The following is a 19,421-nucleotide window of genomic DNA, read 5'->3' as shown; positions in this document are numbered from 1 at the left end:
CCTCACGAGCGCCCCGTCGGCCGGCCGCCGCGTCCCGGCCGAGGTTCGCGGTACCCGCCGGCCGGCCATTGTTCGGGCCCCACCCCTGCTGAATATTCACACCGCACAGGCTGCGAGACCCGCGCCCTCCCCAGCTGGGCTCGGTCTGGGAGTGCGTTTCCGTTCGTTTTTCCTGCCGGGGAAGGAGAGGGGGAGCTGTTTTCTCTCTCCTCAGAATATATTTTCGGTGTCCCGTTTCTCCTCCTCCCTCGCCGCCGCCGCCGCCCCCTCCCTCCCCGCCTCCCTCTCCGCCTCCGCCCCCGCCTCCCGGGTTATCTTTGTCTCGCTGCCTCGCGCTCACTCGCTCAACTCTCGGCGGCGCCGCGGCCCCACGCTTCGGGCCCGTCCTCCAGGCGCGCGGCGCGGGGCGCGGGCGCCGGGGCCTGAGGCGGCGGGCTACGCCCGGGGGCCTGACGGCAGCCCCGCGCCATGGTGTGAGCGCCGCCGCCACCGCTCCGCGCACGCTCCGTCCGCTCTCCGCGCGCGGCCCGGGCCGGCCGAGAGCAGGGACTAGCCCGCCGCCGCCGCCGCCGCCGCCGCCCCCGGCCCTGCGAGGCGGAGCCCGGCCGCCCGCTCCCTTGTGAGGAGACGCCGTCGGCGGCCTGGCCTGTGAAGGAAATAAATAGAGAAACAGATATATTTATTGGCACTATTTTGTTTGGTGGCAAAAAGGGAAAATGGCGAACGACTCCCCTGCAAAAAGTCTGGTGGACATCGACCTCTCCTCCCTGCGGGTGAGTGGCCACGACGGGCCCCGCCGCGGGCGCGCCTGGAGCGGGGAGCCGGGGCCGCGCCCTGGCCCGCCCGGGCGCTCAGGCGCAGCCGCGGGCAGAGCCTCGGGCGCGGCGGCCCCTTTGTCTGCCTGCGTCGGCATGTGCTGGGCGGCGGGGCGCGACCCTCCGCCGACGCCCCCACCCCGCAGCGCCCCGCGTCCCCCGAGCCCCGAGCCCGGGGCGCGGCCTTCGGGCGCTGAGGGACCGCGCGAGGCGAAGCCCGTCCGGTTTGCAGTCGCCTTTTCTCTCCAGCTGCCCCGCTGTATTTATTCATTGTTGTGCTGCTTTTAAATTCTAACCCCTCCCCTCCTCTTCTCTAGGATCCTGCTGGGATTTTTGAGCTGGTGGAAGTGGTTGGAAATGGCACCTATGGACAAGTCTATAAGGTCGGTGTGAGCCGCCGTCTTTGTTTCCCGTGGCACGTTGAAACTTCTTGTTGGGGGACGAGGAGAGGGTGATAAACACGCTGCTGACTGGAGGCCACGCCGCTTGGCCAAAGTTGGGAAAGGGGTTTCGCCTTGTAGTCCCTCTGTTTTTAAACAGGAGTTTATATGCAGGCTGGCCTTAGAAGACCTCACTCATTTCCTGGCTTTGAGATAAGGAAATAAGCTACATTCTTAGGCGCGCACTTTCCTTAAGTAAAATGGGAAAACATTTTTTCATAAGGCAACCTTAATTCTTCCGTTTTCCCCAATTCCGGCCTTCTGAGTTTGTGCGTGTTAATTAAAATTCAGTATAGACAGGCCTGGCCTGTGATTATGCCAAACCACTGCCTTGGTCTTCTTGAAAATGGTCATCGTGTTGCTTCGTTTTAATGTTTGCCAGGTGCTCAGGGTGAGGAGTTCGGTGTTACCTGGGACTGCTTCCTATCATACATGCTGCTCATGGATACGTACATATTTTGGGGAAGCAGGGAGGGGTGTGTGTTTGGGCACCAGGAGCAGGAAGAATTACAGCATGAGGATTATAAAATCTGAATTCCAGGAATAACCTGTTTGACAGGTGTGTAATTGAAACAGAGATGAGGAAGAGCGAGGAGTCAAGAGGATGTCCAGATTTCACACCCACCCCAGGCCTGTCTCTTTTTTTTTAACACCCGCCCCCCAAACGGTAAATGAAACTAACAAATCTGGAGACTATGAGTCTACTCTGAGTAGCTGACACCTGATGTGACTAACAGTGCTGTTCATTCTATTCAGAGCACATTCTAGAGCTTCTGAAAGAGCTGTAGGTAATGGAGGCACAGGCCTTGAAGATTTGAAACAGAGTGTTAAATTTCCCCTGTCCTGATTTATTTCTTATTGCTGAATGCTTTCTAAAAGTAATCTGCACTGGGGGTGTTTTCTGGCTGTTGGAATGGGTACGAGGAGCTAGGAAAAAAAATGTTATGAAGCAGGGCTTTGTGGTTCACCATGAAGAATTGTCATTGTCTCATTAAAAATGGAGGGAGGGGGTTGGAAGCTGACTGTAGACATTTTCTTAGGCCAAATTAAGTGTGGATCCTATTGTCTCTTTTATGCTTAATGAATAGGGTTTATCTATCCTTTGAACGCCTCTCCCCAGCCCCAACTTCCCCTGGCCTGGGCTGTGTACTGGGCTGGGTATCGGCCTGCGGTCGGAACTTGAGTCAGTATTCTTAGGTGATCTCAAGTGAATTAGCATGTGTTTTGTTGGTTAACTGTTGGGGCCGTGGCCAGATTTTTGAATTTGAAAGGAAGCCCTGTTAACTCAGCCTGCTGGGCTCGACAGAATTTGGAAGCCTTTGGAAAATTTTGGAAAAGATTGTGTTGCAACTCACTGAGTGGCCTGGTAACTGGCTCTAAGATATTCTCCCCAGCCCCAATGTTTGTTTAAGCCCCAGTCGGTTTTTTTCTAACCCAGTTTTTCTGGCCAGATCTAAGTGGTGAGTGTACTCTTCCAAGTGAGTTAGCCAAAGCTTGTTTTTGACCTGGTTACACAGTAGTTGGATTGTTTGTGTCTTCCTCCGTCAGCATGGATGGATGGGAAGGGGAGTGAAGTGAACTAGAATCCAACAGTCCATTTTTAAACCGTAAGAAGAAAGAAAGAATGAAACCTGAATGAGCTTTAAGTGGCTTTAAGAGGTGGGAGTTCTTTATGGTAACAGTTTAGGCAGGATCATTGTCAAAATTTTTCCCCCTCTTCATTTCCTTTGGTTCCATCCTCTCCTTCCCCCAAGCTTTTGAAATAGATTTGCTGAGCGGTGCAGTTGGGAAGCATTTGGGATTCTGGCAGTGACACAGCTCTCTGACTACAAAGTCTGTACAGTTGAGAAGAAATTCTCAAATTATGCAAACCTAACAAATTAAGAAATCTGTGCAAATGTGGCATACACATACAAAATAGTGCCTGAGATTTTGCTCACCAGCAGTTCTGTTTTATTCTGAAAGGTCACGCATATACAAGGAGAGAGGGTAGATCACCCAATTTAACAGTTAATCAGAACATGACCGATCTGGTTTCATCTATAGCTTTTCTCCGTTAGTATTTTAAGGTTAAAGCCTAGATACCATTTTACCCATAAATACTTCAGTTTGTATCGTTTTTGTTTTTTAGATAATCACAGTGCCATTCTGACCCCTAAAAAGTTAATTCCATAGCATCAAATATTAAGTCTTAAGGTTTTTTCCTAATTTTTCACAGATGTGTTCTTACTATCACAATATTTATGAACTGATACTGGGAAGTTCAGTCTTGGTAGATGGTAGAAATAGGAGAAGCAGTTAATATCTGCATTTGCATCTTCCTTTCAATATCTAATTTCTAAAATAATTTATATTATGCAGAGGAGTTTATTTGGGATTTGTTGGTGTGATTTACATGTGGTGGTTTTGGGATTAGATTATTAATACTAGTATTTGTTTATTACTAAACATCCACTAGTTTGAATAGCATCTGAGTTGGGAAAATATTTGTGATAACTTGTTTATAAAGAAGCTTTTTTTCTTAATGTAAATTCAGGTAAAATACTTTTAAGCTGAATAATCTGTAGCCCTAATTTGGTTCATTGCTATATCTTTTATTTTCTGTTTTTTTTTCCTATAAACTTTTTATTTTTCAGTGATTGTGGTGGCTTATTTTGAGAATACTGTGTTTCTGTGAGGCAAATGAGTAAAAAGGGAGTTTTCTGGGTTTTGTTATATTTTATGAAAGTGGCTTTTTTGGAGGGTGGTTAATAATTTTCTCTGTGACAAAATTGGTAAATCATCTGGGTATAGTTGAACAGTATATAACTATCTGAAAAAATAGTTGAAGCACAGAGTATGTCCTATTTAGAGAAATTTATTTTTTGCATTAGGTTTCTGAGCGATCACTCAAAACTTAAGAAGAATATTGTGAATTTCAGTTTATATGGTTTCTGCAGAATACCATCTATTTATAAAAGTGTTTATAAGATGATCTTGTGCATGTTAAGTACATTTTAATTATTTTCATCAAAGGGGGGCAGTGACTATTTAAAAAAACAAAACCACAAAAAATAAGGTTTGTTTTTGTGTTACATTGAGTTTTATTATTTTTAATATTTACTTGACCATTTTTTTTTTCCCTTGGAGTTACGGTTACCCTGTTATTTTGTATTTTGTGAGCATACAGTGACTGGTGTTCTAAATGTCTTGACTAGGAGAAGGAAAATCCTACATCTGGAGAGGTACTGCAGGTAGTGAGAGGGGAAGTTAGGGAGTTTAGAATCCAGCAGGTGCAATGTCTGGGATCAGGGCTTGCTCAGAGGAATGATGGCAGCCTTTTTGGAGGGTTGAGCATCTTGACCTCGTCTGATCTTGTCTCTGGAGGAAAGGTAGGCTGTAAACCTTGGACGTTGAGGAGGAGAGTATTCTGGGCCCAAAGATGGTAAGCAGAAGCAACACTGAGAGTTTGCTGCTGTTTAGCCATTTAGGGCATGGTGCTAAGGCTGTCCCCCTCATTTACTGAAGAAAGGGGGAGGGGTGTGTATGACAGACAGGCTGAGGGTGACCTTTTTGGGAATGACAGGAGGTGTAAGGAGTAGTGGGCATCTGGGGAGAGATTATTTGCTCATGAGTTAAGGATGGCTGTCATTCTATGAACATTGAGAGGTCACCGAAAATTTTGTGGGGTTTGGAGACCCCTGGGAGTAAGAAACCTGATTAGATGATATTAGGGAAAGGAGCAGGTAAGATGTTTGGCCTAGGACAGTGGTCCAGAAGAGAAGATGTAAAGGCTGGGACAGGATAGTAGCAGTGGCAGGAGAGAGGAAGAGTGTTGGGCTGGATTCTTGGGCATTCTGCCTTGGCCTAGGTCAACCTGCTGAAATCAGTCATTCTCTGCAGGCTTTGGTGTGGCCCTTTAAATGGATACACTGTTTGCCCATTGGATTAGGAGGAGCCTTGGGATCTGTGAAAATGCTGAGTACTTTCAATTGCTCAGCAATAAAGTGCTGTATAAATTGTGTGGCTTTTAAAAATCATTGGTCTAACATTTTGGATCAAACACTTAAAACTTTTGTGAGGGTCTTCTCTAAATGTTATCCCTTAAGTGTAGGATCTCTTTTTAACTGGAGGTAAAGACATCCAGTGGGGCAAAATGCATTTTGAGGAGCTAAATGTTTTCATTAGAAGGAGGATTGAATTGCCACTTAGTGGCATGTACAGACTTGTTCTGAAACATAGGGCTTCTTCATGCTAGAAGAATTCTGGGCTTGGGTAAGGTGGGAGGAAGCCAACCCTCTTGAACATGTATTGGTGTGTAGCTCTCCTAGAAGTTATCAGCCCCAAATTTCCAAAATCACAAAATAAAAGCTTAACAGAAAATTCAGCCACCAGGTAAAATCCTACTCATGGTGGTTTTAGAATTTCTTATTGCTTGAAACTTTTTAATAAATGTTCATTTGCATATCTGCAAACTTGTAGTTTTGCCTTTTTTTTCTTAACCAGTTTTGGATATATGTATATTTCTACATATAATAATCCAGAAGTATTATCTGTGGGCACTTTTGGTACAGTGTGTGTGTTTATAGATTTTGTGGGCTGAGACTAGCAGGGCAAAGACTTTGAAATAATGCATCCCTGAACAGGTGTTCTAATAAGTCAAGGAATAATCATCTAAGGAGTTTTTATTCCCAGGGAACTAAAAATATTATAAACTGGAGATGGATGCTTTAACGTTAATTTCATCCATGTCTTTTATTTTGTTTCTTTTCTTTATTAGTAAATACGTGGTCATCTGGTTTTGGTCATCTGGTTGTGAACAGCTGCTTAAGCCAAGAGATTACCTACTCTTAGGGCATCATATGTTTTCCATCTCTTGAGTTGTTTTAAGTTTATGATGCCTGTGCTTCTCATCATTAGTATTAGTGCTTTCATTTTTCTATATTTAATCATTTTTAAAAATTGTTAGACAGCAATAGGATTTTTTTACTTTATTTTATTTCCCCCCCACCCCTAACAATAGGATGTTTAAATAACTGCACAAGTGTACTGCTTTCAGCTCCACTTTGTCCAGACACCAAAGCACAGCTGTTGACCAGAGGGCAGCCCTAATATGTTATAACCAGCCAGGTTCACTCTCCATCGTATGTATGGCTCTATTACAGACATTGTACACAAGTGCAATGTTGACTGTTGACTGTATTCGAGGCAAGGGCTTATTCCACAGTAAGTTTTTAAAAATCAAACAGTTCTTATTAGAATTTCTGATAATTTGGGGGCACCTGGGTGGCTCAGTGGGTTAAAACCTCTGCCTTCGGCTCAGGTCATGATCTCAGGGTCCTGGGATCCAGCCCCACATAGGGCTCTCTGCTCAGCAGGGAGCCTGCTTCCCTTCCTCTCTCTCTGCCTGCCATTCTGCCTACTTGTGATCTCTGTCTGTCAAATAAATAAATTTTAAAAATCTTAAAAAAAAATTTCTGATGATTTTAAGGATGGAAACAACTTTAGGTTACCATCTTACCTTGTGAAATCAGTGCTTTAAAAACTTCACAGAGGGGTGCCTGGGTGGCTCTGAGTTAAGGCCTCTGCCTTCAGCTCAGGTTGTGATCTTGGGGTCCTGGGATCCAGCACCGTGTCGGGCTCTGCTTGGCGGGGAGCCTGCTTCCCCCCCGCCCCCCCCTCCCGCCTGCCTCTCTGCCTACTTGTGATCTCTGTCACATAAATAAACAAATAATTAAAAAAAACAACTTTCACAGGTAGTGATTGCAGATCATCTGATTAACTACTTGCAAGTAATTGCTTTGAGTAGTTACTACAAACAGATTTTACATGAATTCAAGTTGGTTTCTTATAATACTAGCCTGAATTTCCAGTGTTAAAGTATTAAAATATATTTAATATATAATTTGGGACCAATTTATGATCAGGGGTAGAGATTCCAAGTGTCTATTTAGCTTTTGGAAGATTTCGTCGGCAGTTACTTGCCTTTCATAACATGATCACACTGGAGTTGAATCAAGATAAATATTTTGGACACATGGAGGGATGGCTAGGAGGAGAACAGAGAAGCCCAGGTGATGTATTGCCAGTGACCATATGCTCTTAGGTTTTATAGTGCTATATGACTGTTCACTGGACAGAATATGATACTCTGTTAGGAGGCTGGTTCAGTAATAAAAGTCCACTGGCATTATTCAGAAGAGAAGTGATGTGGGAGGCACTGAGTTGGGAGGCAGTTTTTTCTATAAGAATTTCAAAAGAAAGGACAGAATGATAAGTTTTAGGATTTTTGGAAACTCTGGCATTTGTGTGGCATTATGAGGAACTTAGAACTAGGTTGGGGAGACAAGATGCAAAACGACTAACCATGCAGGGCTGGTTTCATGCCACTTCCAGTTCTCACTGTGCTCTTGTGTAAGCTGGGTCCTGGACACTGTTCAGCATGTTGGGTATATATACAGTGGTGAACGAAACAGGCAGTTTGCTTACCCTCAAGGAACTCAGGAAGGGCAGGGGGATGGACACAAAATGCTAAGCATGTAATATCCACTGTAAATCCAGTAGTCTCCATCTCCCCAGTTCCTCCGCCCAGCATACTTGAATTCAGACACAGTACATGCACTTGCACATGAACTGGCTCAGACTTCAAGTGCCCTATTTCAGCCTCAGAGGGCTTCTTTGTCCTGTAAAATACAATACAAATGACTAGAAAAGTGAAAGAAAGTAGACACACAGAATACCAGCTTCAGTCTTTTTATTATTAGATTGAAAAGCCATAATGTTACATTGTTAAATTGTTATAAAAGTTTTTTACAGTTTTTCTCAGTTTCTGAAATTGCCTCCTTGTGTACTGGTAGTCAGCAGACCACACTTTGAGGAACATTGAACTGGCAGGATTGATTCTGCACTCGGGCTCTTCATGAGCCATTGGGCTGATCTGTTGTATCTGTAAGCTGGAGAATTGGGGCCATTGTCCAAGCCTAGCAGGTGTTCTCCCACCCTGGAGAAGGAGGGAGCCCAGAGATGCTGCCCACAGCTTGGTGCTTAATTTGCCTTTCAGCCCTGGGGTAGTTGTAACTATCTCAGAGAGGCCCTGATGCTGACAAATTATCCTATTAAATTTAAATAATGGAGAAAAACTCCACACTTTTACATTATGACTTAAAAAGTTTACTTTCATTTTATGATAAATAGGGCTTTAAGAACCTATCAAAGGTATGAATGCATGTGGTTGCAGCCCAATGATACTGAAGTTCTGTCAGACCTTGGAGTTTTCCTGTTCCCAAGAGGACATCTATTTTCAATTTTTAGTTGCCATCACTGAAATTTACTTCTGTATTTTTAAATTATTTACTCATTGGCTCTTTTTTGATTTATCAGTTTTATGCGTTTCTTGACTTCTTGTAATAGTAGTTAAAGTTGTTGAACTATGGGTTTTGAACTTCTGAGTAGTTGAAGATAAGCTCTTAAACTCACCTCTTCCCTTAAATGAGTACGTATATCATAATTTTGGGTTAAGATGATAATTGTTTATATTATTGTGACTATGTAAATAGCATTTATTTCTGAGCCACACAGTCTAATATGATTGTATTTCCTTTTTAAAACTTCCCTTCCCCTTTACATTGACATACTTTTTCCTTTGTTTAGTTTTCTGTATAACTGTGATTATTTCTTCCCCAAATGCCCTAAGAGATACATCATCAAATGCCCAGCAAAGTTAAGCCTTTGTCAACAGTTTTTTTCCAACACTTAAATATTGGCAGATGACTTTTTGTTTCAGAAAACCTATTGATTCCACTTTTTTTTTTTTTCCTCCCAGGAGGTACACCAGAGCTGGCGAGGTATGGTTGCCCCTTAGACCTGGTGCATAACTGTTCCCTTGGATCATTTCTGTTTCCTGGATATGAGAGTCTTCTTTTTGGATTTGCTACCTTATTTTCTTGAAGCACATCCTCTGGTCGCTTAATAAGAAAGGGTGCTTGGCATGTAAAAGTTTGAAGTCCTTGGATGGCTGAAAATGTCTTTAGTTTTCTTTTGGACTGTATTTTTATGTAATCTGGTAGAAAATATTCTAGGTTAAAATACCCATTTTTCTCTTGGAATTTTAAGACATTCCTCTTTTGTTTGAGTGTAATCTGTTTTAAACTTCTTTAAAGTTTTTAGGATTTAAAAGCTTTTAGGATTTTCTATTTATTCTTTGTGTTGTTAGATTTTATGAGTATCCATTGTCATTCAGTATCCTGAGTACTTAATGAATTCTTTATATCTGAAGATGTCCTTTTTTTCCCTTGGAAATATTTTTGTTCTCCCCTCCAACTTCTCTGTTTTCTCCTTCTGGAAGTTCTCTTAGTTACCTCTTCAATTTATTTTCTTATCTTCTCTCCCTTTTTTGGGGAGGGGGTGGTTCTTTTGCTCTATTATTGTGAGATGTCTTTGACTTACACATTTCAATATTTCTCTTGGGCTTTTAACTTTATCCTCTTTTTAATTTATATGAGCAGCCCTCTTTCATACCTTTTTTTGGTTTTTTAACTTCATGTAATCTCTTGTGGATATATGTCATCTATCGAAGGGTATTGAGTATAGGTTTTTTTGTTAGGTTGGTTTTGTTGTTTTCTTGTGCTTCTCTATTTTTTTTTCCTCAGATTTTATTTTTCCTGTTTATTTTGGTCTCTGTTTAATGCTAAAGATTTTTCTTAAGTGCCCGGAGATTCGTGACTCTGTTTATATTTAAGAGTAGGGCACTAGAAGTGAATTGGATACTCAGTGTGTATGGGCAGGTGGCTGTTGATTGGTGGTACTTCAGTGTAGGGAGGGCAGGTGGGGATCAGTATGTTCTCATGGATGGGGAACCCCACTTCTCCCATCCAAGTACTAACCAGGCCCGACCCTGCTTAGCTTCCGAGATCAGACGAGATCGGGCGCGTTCAGGGTGGTATGGCCGTAGACCCTCAATACCAGTAGATCTTTCCTTTGGGGTCAGTTTCTCTAAGAAGAACACTCAGAGGCCTGGCCTTGCCTAGGGCGGCCTATCCATTTGTTTATTGGAGTTTTGGGATTCAGGGTGTAGGAATGAGGCTGGAGCTTCTGCAGTCTAATATCTTAACTTTTCAAGCCTGTGTTCAGCACTATGTCTGCCATCATCTCATCTGGAGCATTTGTCTTTCAGTTTCTTCAGAGACTAAACCTCAGGTTTCTTACAGATATGGTGTGATGTGAAATAGTCATCAGACTGTGCGATTGAGAAAGAGGTTCTGGGGCATTCAGTCACTAAATACCAGTGCTGTGGATTTTAGCCATATACTTTACTTTGTGGTATCAGTTGCTTGCAAATGATGATCTTCTCAGGGCTCTATGGGGGCATATTGTCTCACTTGGTGTCCCAAAGCAGGCACTTAGGTTGTAATGTTTTCCTCTTTGCGAAGTGAATTACCTCTTCTTCCATTTTTAGCTATCAAAACCTGATAGAAATGATTTCTGCTGTCATCTCTTCCCCTTTATCTCTTTATTCTTCTGTTTACTTTATTGTCATTTTCATGGGAATTAACCCTTATGACTCATGTGGTTAGTCCACCAGGTTAGAAGTTAACTAGTCATTGTGTCTTTGATTTTAAACTTATCTTTGATTTTATTTATTTATTTATTTATTTATTTATTTATTGAACAGAGAGAGACACAGCAAGAGAGGGAACACAAGGAGGGAGAGCAGGCTTCCTGTGGAGCAGGGAGCTTGATGCGAGGTTCTATCCCAGTACCCTGGGATCATGACCTGAGCCGAAGGTAGATAGATGCCCAATGACTGAGCCACCCAGGTGCCCCTCTTACTTTTGATTTTAAACCTACATTTTACTGAGGTATTTGCTACTTTTCCTCCAGAACAACAAGAGCAGTGACAACAATATTGAAAACAGTGTCTTAGTGCATGATCTCTGGACTGATCACTTGATTTGGAAGATGCCAGCCCACGGAAATGATGATGAGGGAAAGCGAGCAAGGTACAGAGCAGTGTGCTGTTACATGTATCATGAGGCTTGCTGCTTGCTGCTGCTTGAATAAGCTTTGAAGAGAAATGAAAGTTTGTTCAGTGGGTTTGTTTGGGTTTTTTTTGACAGCTTTTTTGAAGTACATTTTAATGTGTCATGAAATTCACCCATTTCAAGCTTACATTTCAGTGGTTTTTAGTAAATTTGCCTGGTGGTGCAACTATCACCATAGGTCAGTATTAGGATACTTTCATATCCCAGCAGGGTTCCTCATACACATTTACAGTTAATCCCTATTCTAGCCCAGAGCCCCAGACAACCATTTATCTGTTTTCTGCCTCTATAAATTTGCTTTTTTTGAACATTTCATATAAATGGAATCATACTTTTTTATAGTCTCTGAAGTCTGTTTACTTTTACTTTGCATAATGCTCTTGGGGTTCATCCATGCTGCTACATATGGTAATTTGTTCCTTTTTATTGCTGAATAGTTTTCCAGTGTGTGGACAATGCTGTGTTTTATCTATCTGTTCATCAGTTGATGGATCTTGTTGGGGTTTCTAGTTTCTGGCTGTTGCGAGTATTACATTCAGCTGGTGTTTTGGCCTGGCACTCTGGACTTGTTCAGAAGAGCTATGCAATGGGATTGCACCTTGGAGCTTTATGTAGAATGGGGTAGGGATTTACCTGTCTGGGTCTTCCCATTTCTCAGCAATATAGCCAAACACATCCTATGACCCTGTGTGACTGTCTACTTCCCTGAAGCCTGTACCTTCCCCACTCTCATTATTAGTCATCCCTCAGTTTAAGTCATTTCTTTAAACATGAGTACAGTTTCTTATCTCTGTAAAGACAAGCTGTTCACTATCAGTGAGGTCATTGGTAACAAGAACCAGGCTAAACCAGTTTTTCCTTCTCACTATTTTTTGGGGGGATTCCAATGTGCAATAGCCAGCCCATTTGCCATGTGATACTAAAGACAGGAGTGTTCTTTTATTCTGGACAGAAGCTATTGACTCAGCATGATTTAAAAAACAAAACAAACCAGAATCTATTATCTTTGGCCAGAGGATGTATACCAAGTTAAATATAAGTGATTTGTTGTGGGGGAATATGAGTAATTATGTGATTTGTTTCAAGTGTACCGTTTAGAGTAGTTTTCTCATTTTTATTCTGAATACCTTTATGATACCTTCTATTAAAATTAAATTTAATAATGTATACTTTTTGGAAATTCTTGTGCTTAGAGCTTTCATTCTTATCTGATTATGATAGTAACAGAATACTGTTGACTACCAGACCCTTCCCCCTCTTTCCATCAGGTGTTCTGAGGCTCTCTATACGTAACGGCTATGTAGTTTTATGATTATTCTGTTTTGAGATCTCAGGTTAAAGACCGAATATTACCTGAGTCAGGGCTATACATCCCAGGGACATACAGTTTATTATTAGGGATCCCAGTTTAGGCACTGAGTATTACCTCAGGTTGAGGATGTGCGTTCAAGTGACGCACAGTTCATTCATCTGCTAGGACATGCCTTAATTCCAGGGTCTTTCCTCTTTGAACTTCGCATATTGGAGCATTTCTCTTCTCTATATATACATACAGTCTTTCATCCATTCTTGTTGCTGCTTCCCTTAATTCACAGGGAATTAGGAATCCATTCTTGTTGCTCCTTCCCTTAATTACTTTTTACCCTTCAGTGATTTGAGGGCTCAGTATCTGTTTGTGTTTCATTGCCTATAGATCATTTTGAGCCTGCTCTGCTAGTCATGATTCCTTTCAGTCATTCATTACTGAAGTACTTAATGCATAGAGGGTATGTGCCAGGCACCATGTGGGGCTTGCTCACTGGTGACAGTGAGCAAGGAGAGCTAGTTAGTCAGCTTATGTTCTTGTAGAGCACATAACAGGCAAGCAGTTTTAAGAGGATGATACTGCAGATGGGGGAAGAGCAGGGCCTATGGGAGTGTATAGCTAAGCTGGATCTGATAAAGTAGATACGGTTATATATACAGTGAAACTTTTGATTTAAATTCAGATTCTCTGGATGAGGCATAGATGGGTGAGGAGCAAAGAACAGTGGGCCTGTTTTGCCATGGAGCTTATGATTCATCATCTTGGTTAATAGAACTTTGAATCAAGATAGGAAGGGGTGTGTTTCATTGATCATAGTAATTGCTGGCCCCTTTTATTTTGCCTTGAGCCACCTGTCTCTTGGGAGTCCTTGTATCCTATATCTGTTGCTGTTTTTGGTTTTCATTATTGTTTTGCATCTCCTGTATCAGTTAGGGGTTATTAGCTTGTCCGTTTAACACCCTCAACATCCCTGTAAGAGAGGTAGGATGGAGAGGGAGCTCTCATCAGACTTCAGAGTGTCCTGTGAGCAGCATCTGGAATAATATCCAGAATATTTGGTGAATGGATGGCCCAGAGTAGGCCACATTGTTCCCTACACCATACACATAGGAGCTCCTGGTCCTCACCTTGATCTTAGGGCTGGAAGCAGCCTCTGTAAAATAGGAATGATGGTGTGCAGCTTTGTAATAATTCACATAGTTTTAAGCAACTTTCTGGAGTTCGGGTTATACAAGGAAATTATTTAACAGATGAAATTTTGCATTTCTTTTCAAGTGTTACATATTTGCTTTTTGATAATGTAAACAAAAGTTAATTTTCTTTTTCAGAGCCTCATGAGTAAAATGGTTTTGTGGGCTTTTTTGAAAATAATTTAGTATCAAGTGAAATATTTCTAACCTTTCTCTAATGATTCTGGAAAAAAGGACTTTTTAATTACTGATGCTAACTGCCAGGGTGTGAAATTCTTTATATTTTATTTAAGCAAGGCCTTGGTCAGTCATCAAACCCAAGATTGAATTAGACATTTTATTAGTTTCCTATTCAATTAGCTGAAAATATATATTCCTTTTTTTAATTTATTATATGAAAAAGGTGATTTAAAATCCTAAATTTTATATGTAATTTTTTTCCTTGACCTTTAATTTTAGTCTCATTTTTTTCTGGCTCTCAGTATTGAGGACTTTGTCTCATTGGTAGTTTGTCTTTTTCCCTTTTTGCTGCTTTCTTTTGGAATAATTGAGTGTTTTTATGATTCCATTTTCTGGTTTATTAGCTATAACTTCTATTTGTATTGTTTTATAGGTTACTTTAAGGTTTGTAGTACACACTTCTCACCTATCACAGTTTACCTTCAAGTGATAGGTACTTCATGTATAATGTAGGAACATTATAGTAGTATCACTTTCATTCTCCTTTCTGGCCGCATAGTACTTTTATTACACATTTTACTTTTATATATGTTATAAGTCTGAAAATACGTTTGTGTTATTTTTGTTTAAATAGTCAGCTGTCTTTTAAAAATACATAAATAGTAAGAATAAAACCCTTATACTTGTACCCATGTGGTTAGCATTTCTGGTACTCTTCATTCCTTTTGTAGATCCATATTTCTCTCTGGTAACATTTTCCTTCTGTCTGAAGGATGATTTGTTTTTTGTAGTACAGGTTTGTTGGTGATGAATTGTTTCAGGTTTGTTTGTCTGTAAACTTTTGGAAGATATTTTTGCTCTAGGTAGAATTCTAGATTGCTCTTTTTTTTTTTTTTTTCCCTCTTTCAGTATTTGAGAGATGTTACTCCATAGTCTTCTCACTTTCATTGTTTCTATTAAAAAATCTGCTGTCCCTATTGTGTTCCTTTGTGTATATATTATACATGTCATTTTTTCCTGATTTTTAAGATTTTTGCCTTTACCCCTGGTTTTGAGCAGTTTGATTGTGATGTGTCATGGTGTACTTCACATTTCTCGTGGTTGTGGTTTGTGAATTTCTTAGATCAGTGGGTTTGGAGGTTTCATCAAATTTGGAAAATCATTGGCTAGTATTTCTTCAGTTTTGTTTTGTTGTGTTTTCCAGCTCCCTTCTCTCTTCTTAGGTTTGGGAACTCCCATTACATGTTTACAAGTCCACATGAAATTGTGTCACAGCTCACTGATGCATTTTCTTTTTTCCTTTTTGGGCTTCATTTTGGCTGGTTTCTTCTGCTGTGGTGTTACATTTTCTTCTTCGATGTTGATTCTGCCATTAATTCCATCTGGTGTATTTTTCATCTCAGACTTGGTATTTTTCATCTTGAGAAGATTTGGATCTTTAAAAAATATTTTCTAGGTCGCTACTTAACTTTTCAATATGTGGAATCAGTTATAATACCTTTTTAAATGTCCTTCTCTGTAATTCTAATATCTATGTCAGTATTGAATTAGTTTCAATTGATTTTTTTCTCATTTTCGTTATGTGTTTCTGTCTGATAATCTTTGAGTGGATGCCAGACATTATAAATTTTACCCTGTTGGGTGCTGGTATTTTTGTATTCCTATAAGGTATCCTTGAGCTCTTCCCTGGGAGTGCATTTAAATTACATGGAAATAATTTGGTCCTTTTGTGTTTTGCTTTTAGGATTTTTGTTAAGGAGTTCTGGAACAGTGGTTGGTCTAGTGCTAATTATACCCCACTGCTTAGGCAAGACCTTTCTGATACTGTGCTTAAATTCCCCATGATATATGAGTTTTTCAATTTATTAGTGGAACAGGTACTTTTCCCATCACTGTGTGAGCACCTGCATTGTTCCTTCTGATCCTTTTGAATAGTTTTTTTTTCCTCCTAGCCTTGGGTAGTTTTCTTAAGATCAGATTCAGTTGATCATAACTTGGCTGAATATGTAGGGATCCCTCTGTAGAGCTTGGGAGTTCTCTCTCTCTCTCCCCTTTTTTTTTTTTGTTCAGCTCTTTTCTCTGGTACCCTCACCTGAAGCTCTAGGTGCCTTAGTCTACTTCATGCTCCTTCTTCTCAACTAAGGCAGTCTGCTGGGCTCTGCTTGGGTTTCCTCTTCTTGTGCCATGCCCTAAACTTTGTAAAGGGAGTCAATCCAGGCAGTCCTGTGGCTCACCTCATTTGTTTTCTCTCTCTCAGGGATCACTGTCCTTCATTGCATCATGTCTAGTTTCTTGAAAACCAAAATTTTCATGGAATTTTGTATGTTTTTTGTTTGTTTGTTTGTTTTCAATAGAAAGGTAATTCTATCCGCTGTTAACTCCATCTTGGCCAGAAGTGGAAGTCGGGTGATAGATCTAGTCTGTCTCTCTATTCACTATTCATTCCTTATGGAGACATCAGCAACATGGCCAACTGTGGAAACAAATCTTCTCCCTTTTCTGATAGGTGTAGTAGCTCATAGGAGGGGAACAACCTTGAACATTGGAATTTATTTATTTATTTATTTGCTTGCTTACTTTTAAAGATTTTGTTTATTTGACACAGAGAGAGAGACAACATAAGAGGGAACACAATCAGGGGGAGTGGGAGAGGGAAAAACAGGCTTCCCGCTGAGCAGGGAGCCTGATGCAGTCTTGATCCCAGGATCCCGTGATCATGACCTGAGCTGAAGGCAGACGCTCAATCTACTGAGCCACCCAGGTGTCCCTGAACATTGGATTTTAAAAACATAATTTTTTAAAAAAAAGTTTGAGATACAGTTCACATACCATTTAATTCACCCATTTAAAGTGCACAGTTTAGTAGCTTTTAGCATATACACAGGGTTTTGTGATCATAGCCACATTTTAGAACATGTTCATCACTTTAAAAAGAAACCACAGTCCTCACTTCCCTCACATGACATAGGTTACCACTAATCATTTTCTGTCTTTATGAATTTAGTTATTTTAGACATTTCATATAAATGGAAAGAAAACAGTATGTGCTTTGTGATTGGCTTAATTCACTTGGCATGTTTTCAAGGTTCATCCATGTTATATGCATTGGTACTTCATTGCTTTTCATTGCAGAGTAATATTCCATTGTATAAATATACTACATTTTATTTCTTAATCAGTTGATGGGCATGTGGATTGTTTTTACTTTTGGGCTTTTAGGAATAATGCTGCTATGAACATTTTTGTACAGATTTTTGTGTAGACTTTTTATTTCTCTTGGGTATATATCTAGGAGTGGAATTACTTGGTCCTATGAACTGTTTAAACTTTAGAAGACCTGCTACACTATTTTCCAAAGCAACTGTAATATTTTATATTCCCACCCTCAGTGTATAAAGGTTTCAGTTTCTTCACTTCCTTTCCAATACTTGTAATTATCTGTGTTTTTGTTTGTAGCCATTGTAGTGATACCTCATTTTGGTGGTTTTATTTTTTTTATTTTTTATTTTTTTAAAAATAAATATTTCTTTTTAGTGTAACAGAATTCATTGTTTATGCACCACACCCAGTGCTCCATGCAATACGTGCCCTCCATAATACCCACCACCTGGCTCCCTGAACCTCCCACCCCCAACCCCTTCAAAACCCTCAGATTGTTTTTCAGAGTCCACAGTCTCTCATGGTTCATCTCCCCTTCCAATTTCCCTCAACTCCCTTCTCCTCTCCATCTCTTATGTCCTCCATGTTATTTGTTATGCTCCACAAATAAGTGAAACCATATGATAATTGACTCTCTCTGCTTGACATATTTCACTCAGCAAAATCTCTTCCAGTCGCATCCATGTTGCTACAAAAGTTGGGTATTCATCCTTTCTGATGGAGGCATAATACTCCATCGTGTATACGGACCACATCTTCCTTATCCATTCGTTATTTTGGTGGTTTTAATGTGCATTTCTCTGACAAGTAAGGATATACAGGATCTTGTCATGTGCTTGTTCACCATGTGAATTTCTTCTTTGGAGAAGTGGTTATTCAGATCCTTTGCACATTTTAAAATTGTGTTATTATTATTATTTTAATATTTAAGTTTTAAGAGTTTTTTAAATGTATTCTGGGTAAAAGTCCTTTGACAGATATGTAACTTGCAGAATTTTCTGGGTTGACTTTTTCCTTTCTTGATGTTCTCCTTTGAAGCACAATAGTTTTTAATTTTGAGTAAGTCCAATTTGTCTATTTTTTTGCTTGTGCTTTTGGTGTCATATCTTAAGAAACCACTGCTTAAGCCAAGGTTATGAAGACTTACTTTTGTGTTTTCTTTTAAACTTTTTATTTTTAGTTTTAGGTCTTATATTTTAGTTCTTTGATCTGTTTTGAATTGATTTTTGTACATGGTAAGAAGCAGGGATACAGTTTCATTCATTTGCATGAATGTCTGGTTATGCCAGCACCATTTGTTGAAAGGACTGTTCTTTTCCCATTCGTTTTTTTTGGTACACTTCTTGAAAACTGGTTGACTTTAATTGGAGAGTTTCCGAACTCTGAAATTTCTGGACTCTTATTTCTATTCTTTCAATCTCTTTGTTTATCCTATACTAGTACCACACTATCTTGATTACTGTAGCTTTGTAGTAAGTTTTGAAATTGGGAAGTGAATCCCCCAGCTTTGCTCTTCAAACATACCTATTGATTTTGCTAACTTTTTACTAATCACTGACCTGTAGCACATACTTGGAAGGAGGAACCTTTTTTCATGATTGCCAAACATTTTGTGAATTGGAACTTACTCCTGTCATGATTAAAAACTTTAATGTTTTGCAGACTAAGATCTGTTCATACATACGTCTATTATCATTCAGATAGTAGGATTCCATACTCCAAAACATATTTGTGAGAGAGCATATAGAGATGCTCCTGAATCGTCTTACTTCTGCAAATGCATTGAGGAATAATCTGAAGATGATTCTTCCAGAATCTTAATGACCCTATAAATTAAATACTATATAGCACAAAAGAGGAAAAAATAAAAAATCTAAGGACCCAAGCCAAGATATCTAGATGTAAAATCTACCTAGATTATCTTATTATTTCTTACAAAAATTTCACTGTAAAAAGCTTATTCCAGAATATATGCACATTATATACCTAGGTAACATACCTATCATTTGTTGGGAAAGTATAGGGAAATAGTGTTTCTTAAAGAAGACTCTGGTCCTGAACCACTAAGAAATAGTAGTTTGCCTTGAACTTCAGTGATTGATTAATCAGAAATTTCTGTGAAACCAAAATCTTTATTATGCTTAAAATATTTCACATAAGAAGAAAAAATGTGTTGCTAACCAGATATTCCAGTATGACAATGATAAATGGAAAAGTTCCTTATCTCCCATCACCCTGCCCCACCAAAAGTAACAAATACTTGGGGAGCTTTCCATTTCAGTTGTAGTCCTGAAACTCAACTGACCTTGTGG

At 40.1% G+C, this 19,421-nt stretch overlaps 1 protein-coding gene across 50 annotated transcripts in view; it reads left to right on the top strand.

Annotated features, from left to right (window-relative positions):
- The first annotated feature begins 410 nt into the window (after window positions 1-410).
- The window catches only part of MAP4K4 (mitogen-activated protein kinase kinase kinase kinase 4), a 189,790-nt gene continuing 170,779 nt past the window's right edge, over window positions 411-19,421 (top strand). For 8 of the 50 annotated variants that reach the window (XM_045981471.1, XM_045981462.1, XM_045981464.1 and 5 more), the window contains exons 1-2: window positions 421-773; window positions 1,133-1,198. In XM_045981471.1, the coding sequence (XP_045837427.1) occupies window positions 717-773; window positions 1,133-1,198 (123 nt within the window). In that variant the 5' untranslated portion in view covers window positions 421-716. Of the gene's footprint in view, window positions 774-1,132; window positions 1,199-19,421 lie in introns of all 50 variants that reach the window. The other 42 variants (XM_045981444.1, XM_045981442.1, XM_045981427.1 and 39 more) reach the window with 12 other exon arrangements.

This window comes from Meles meles, chromosome 16, assembly GCF_922984935.1.
Source record: "Meles meles chromosome 16, mMelMel3.1 paternal haplotype, whole genome shotgun sequence".
In the NCBI taxonomy this organism is placed as follows: Eukaryota; Metazoa; Chordata; class Mammalia; order Carnivora; family Mustelidae; genus Meles; species Meles meles.
Note: the sequence above shows the minus strand (reverse complement) of the source record. Positions and strands in the feature narration are given on the sequence as shown.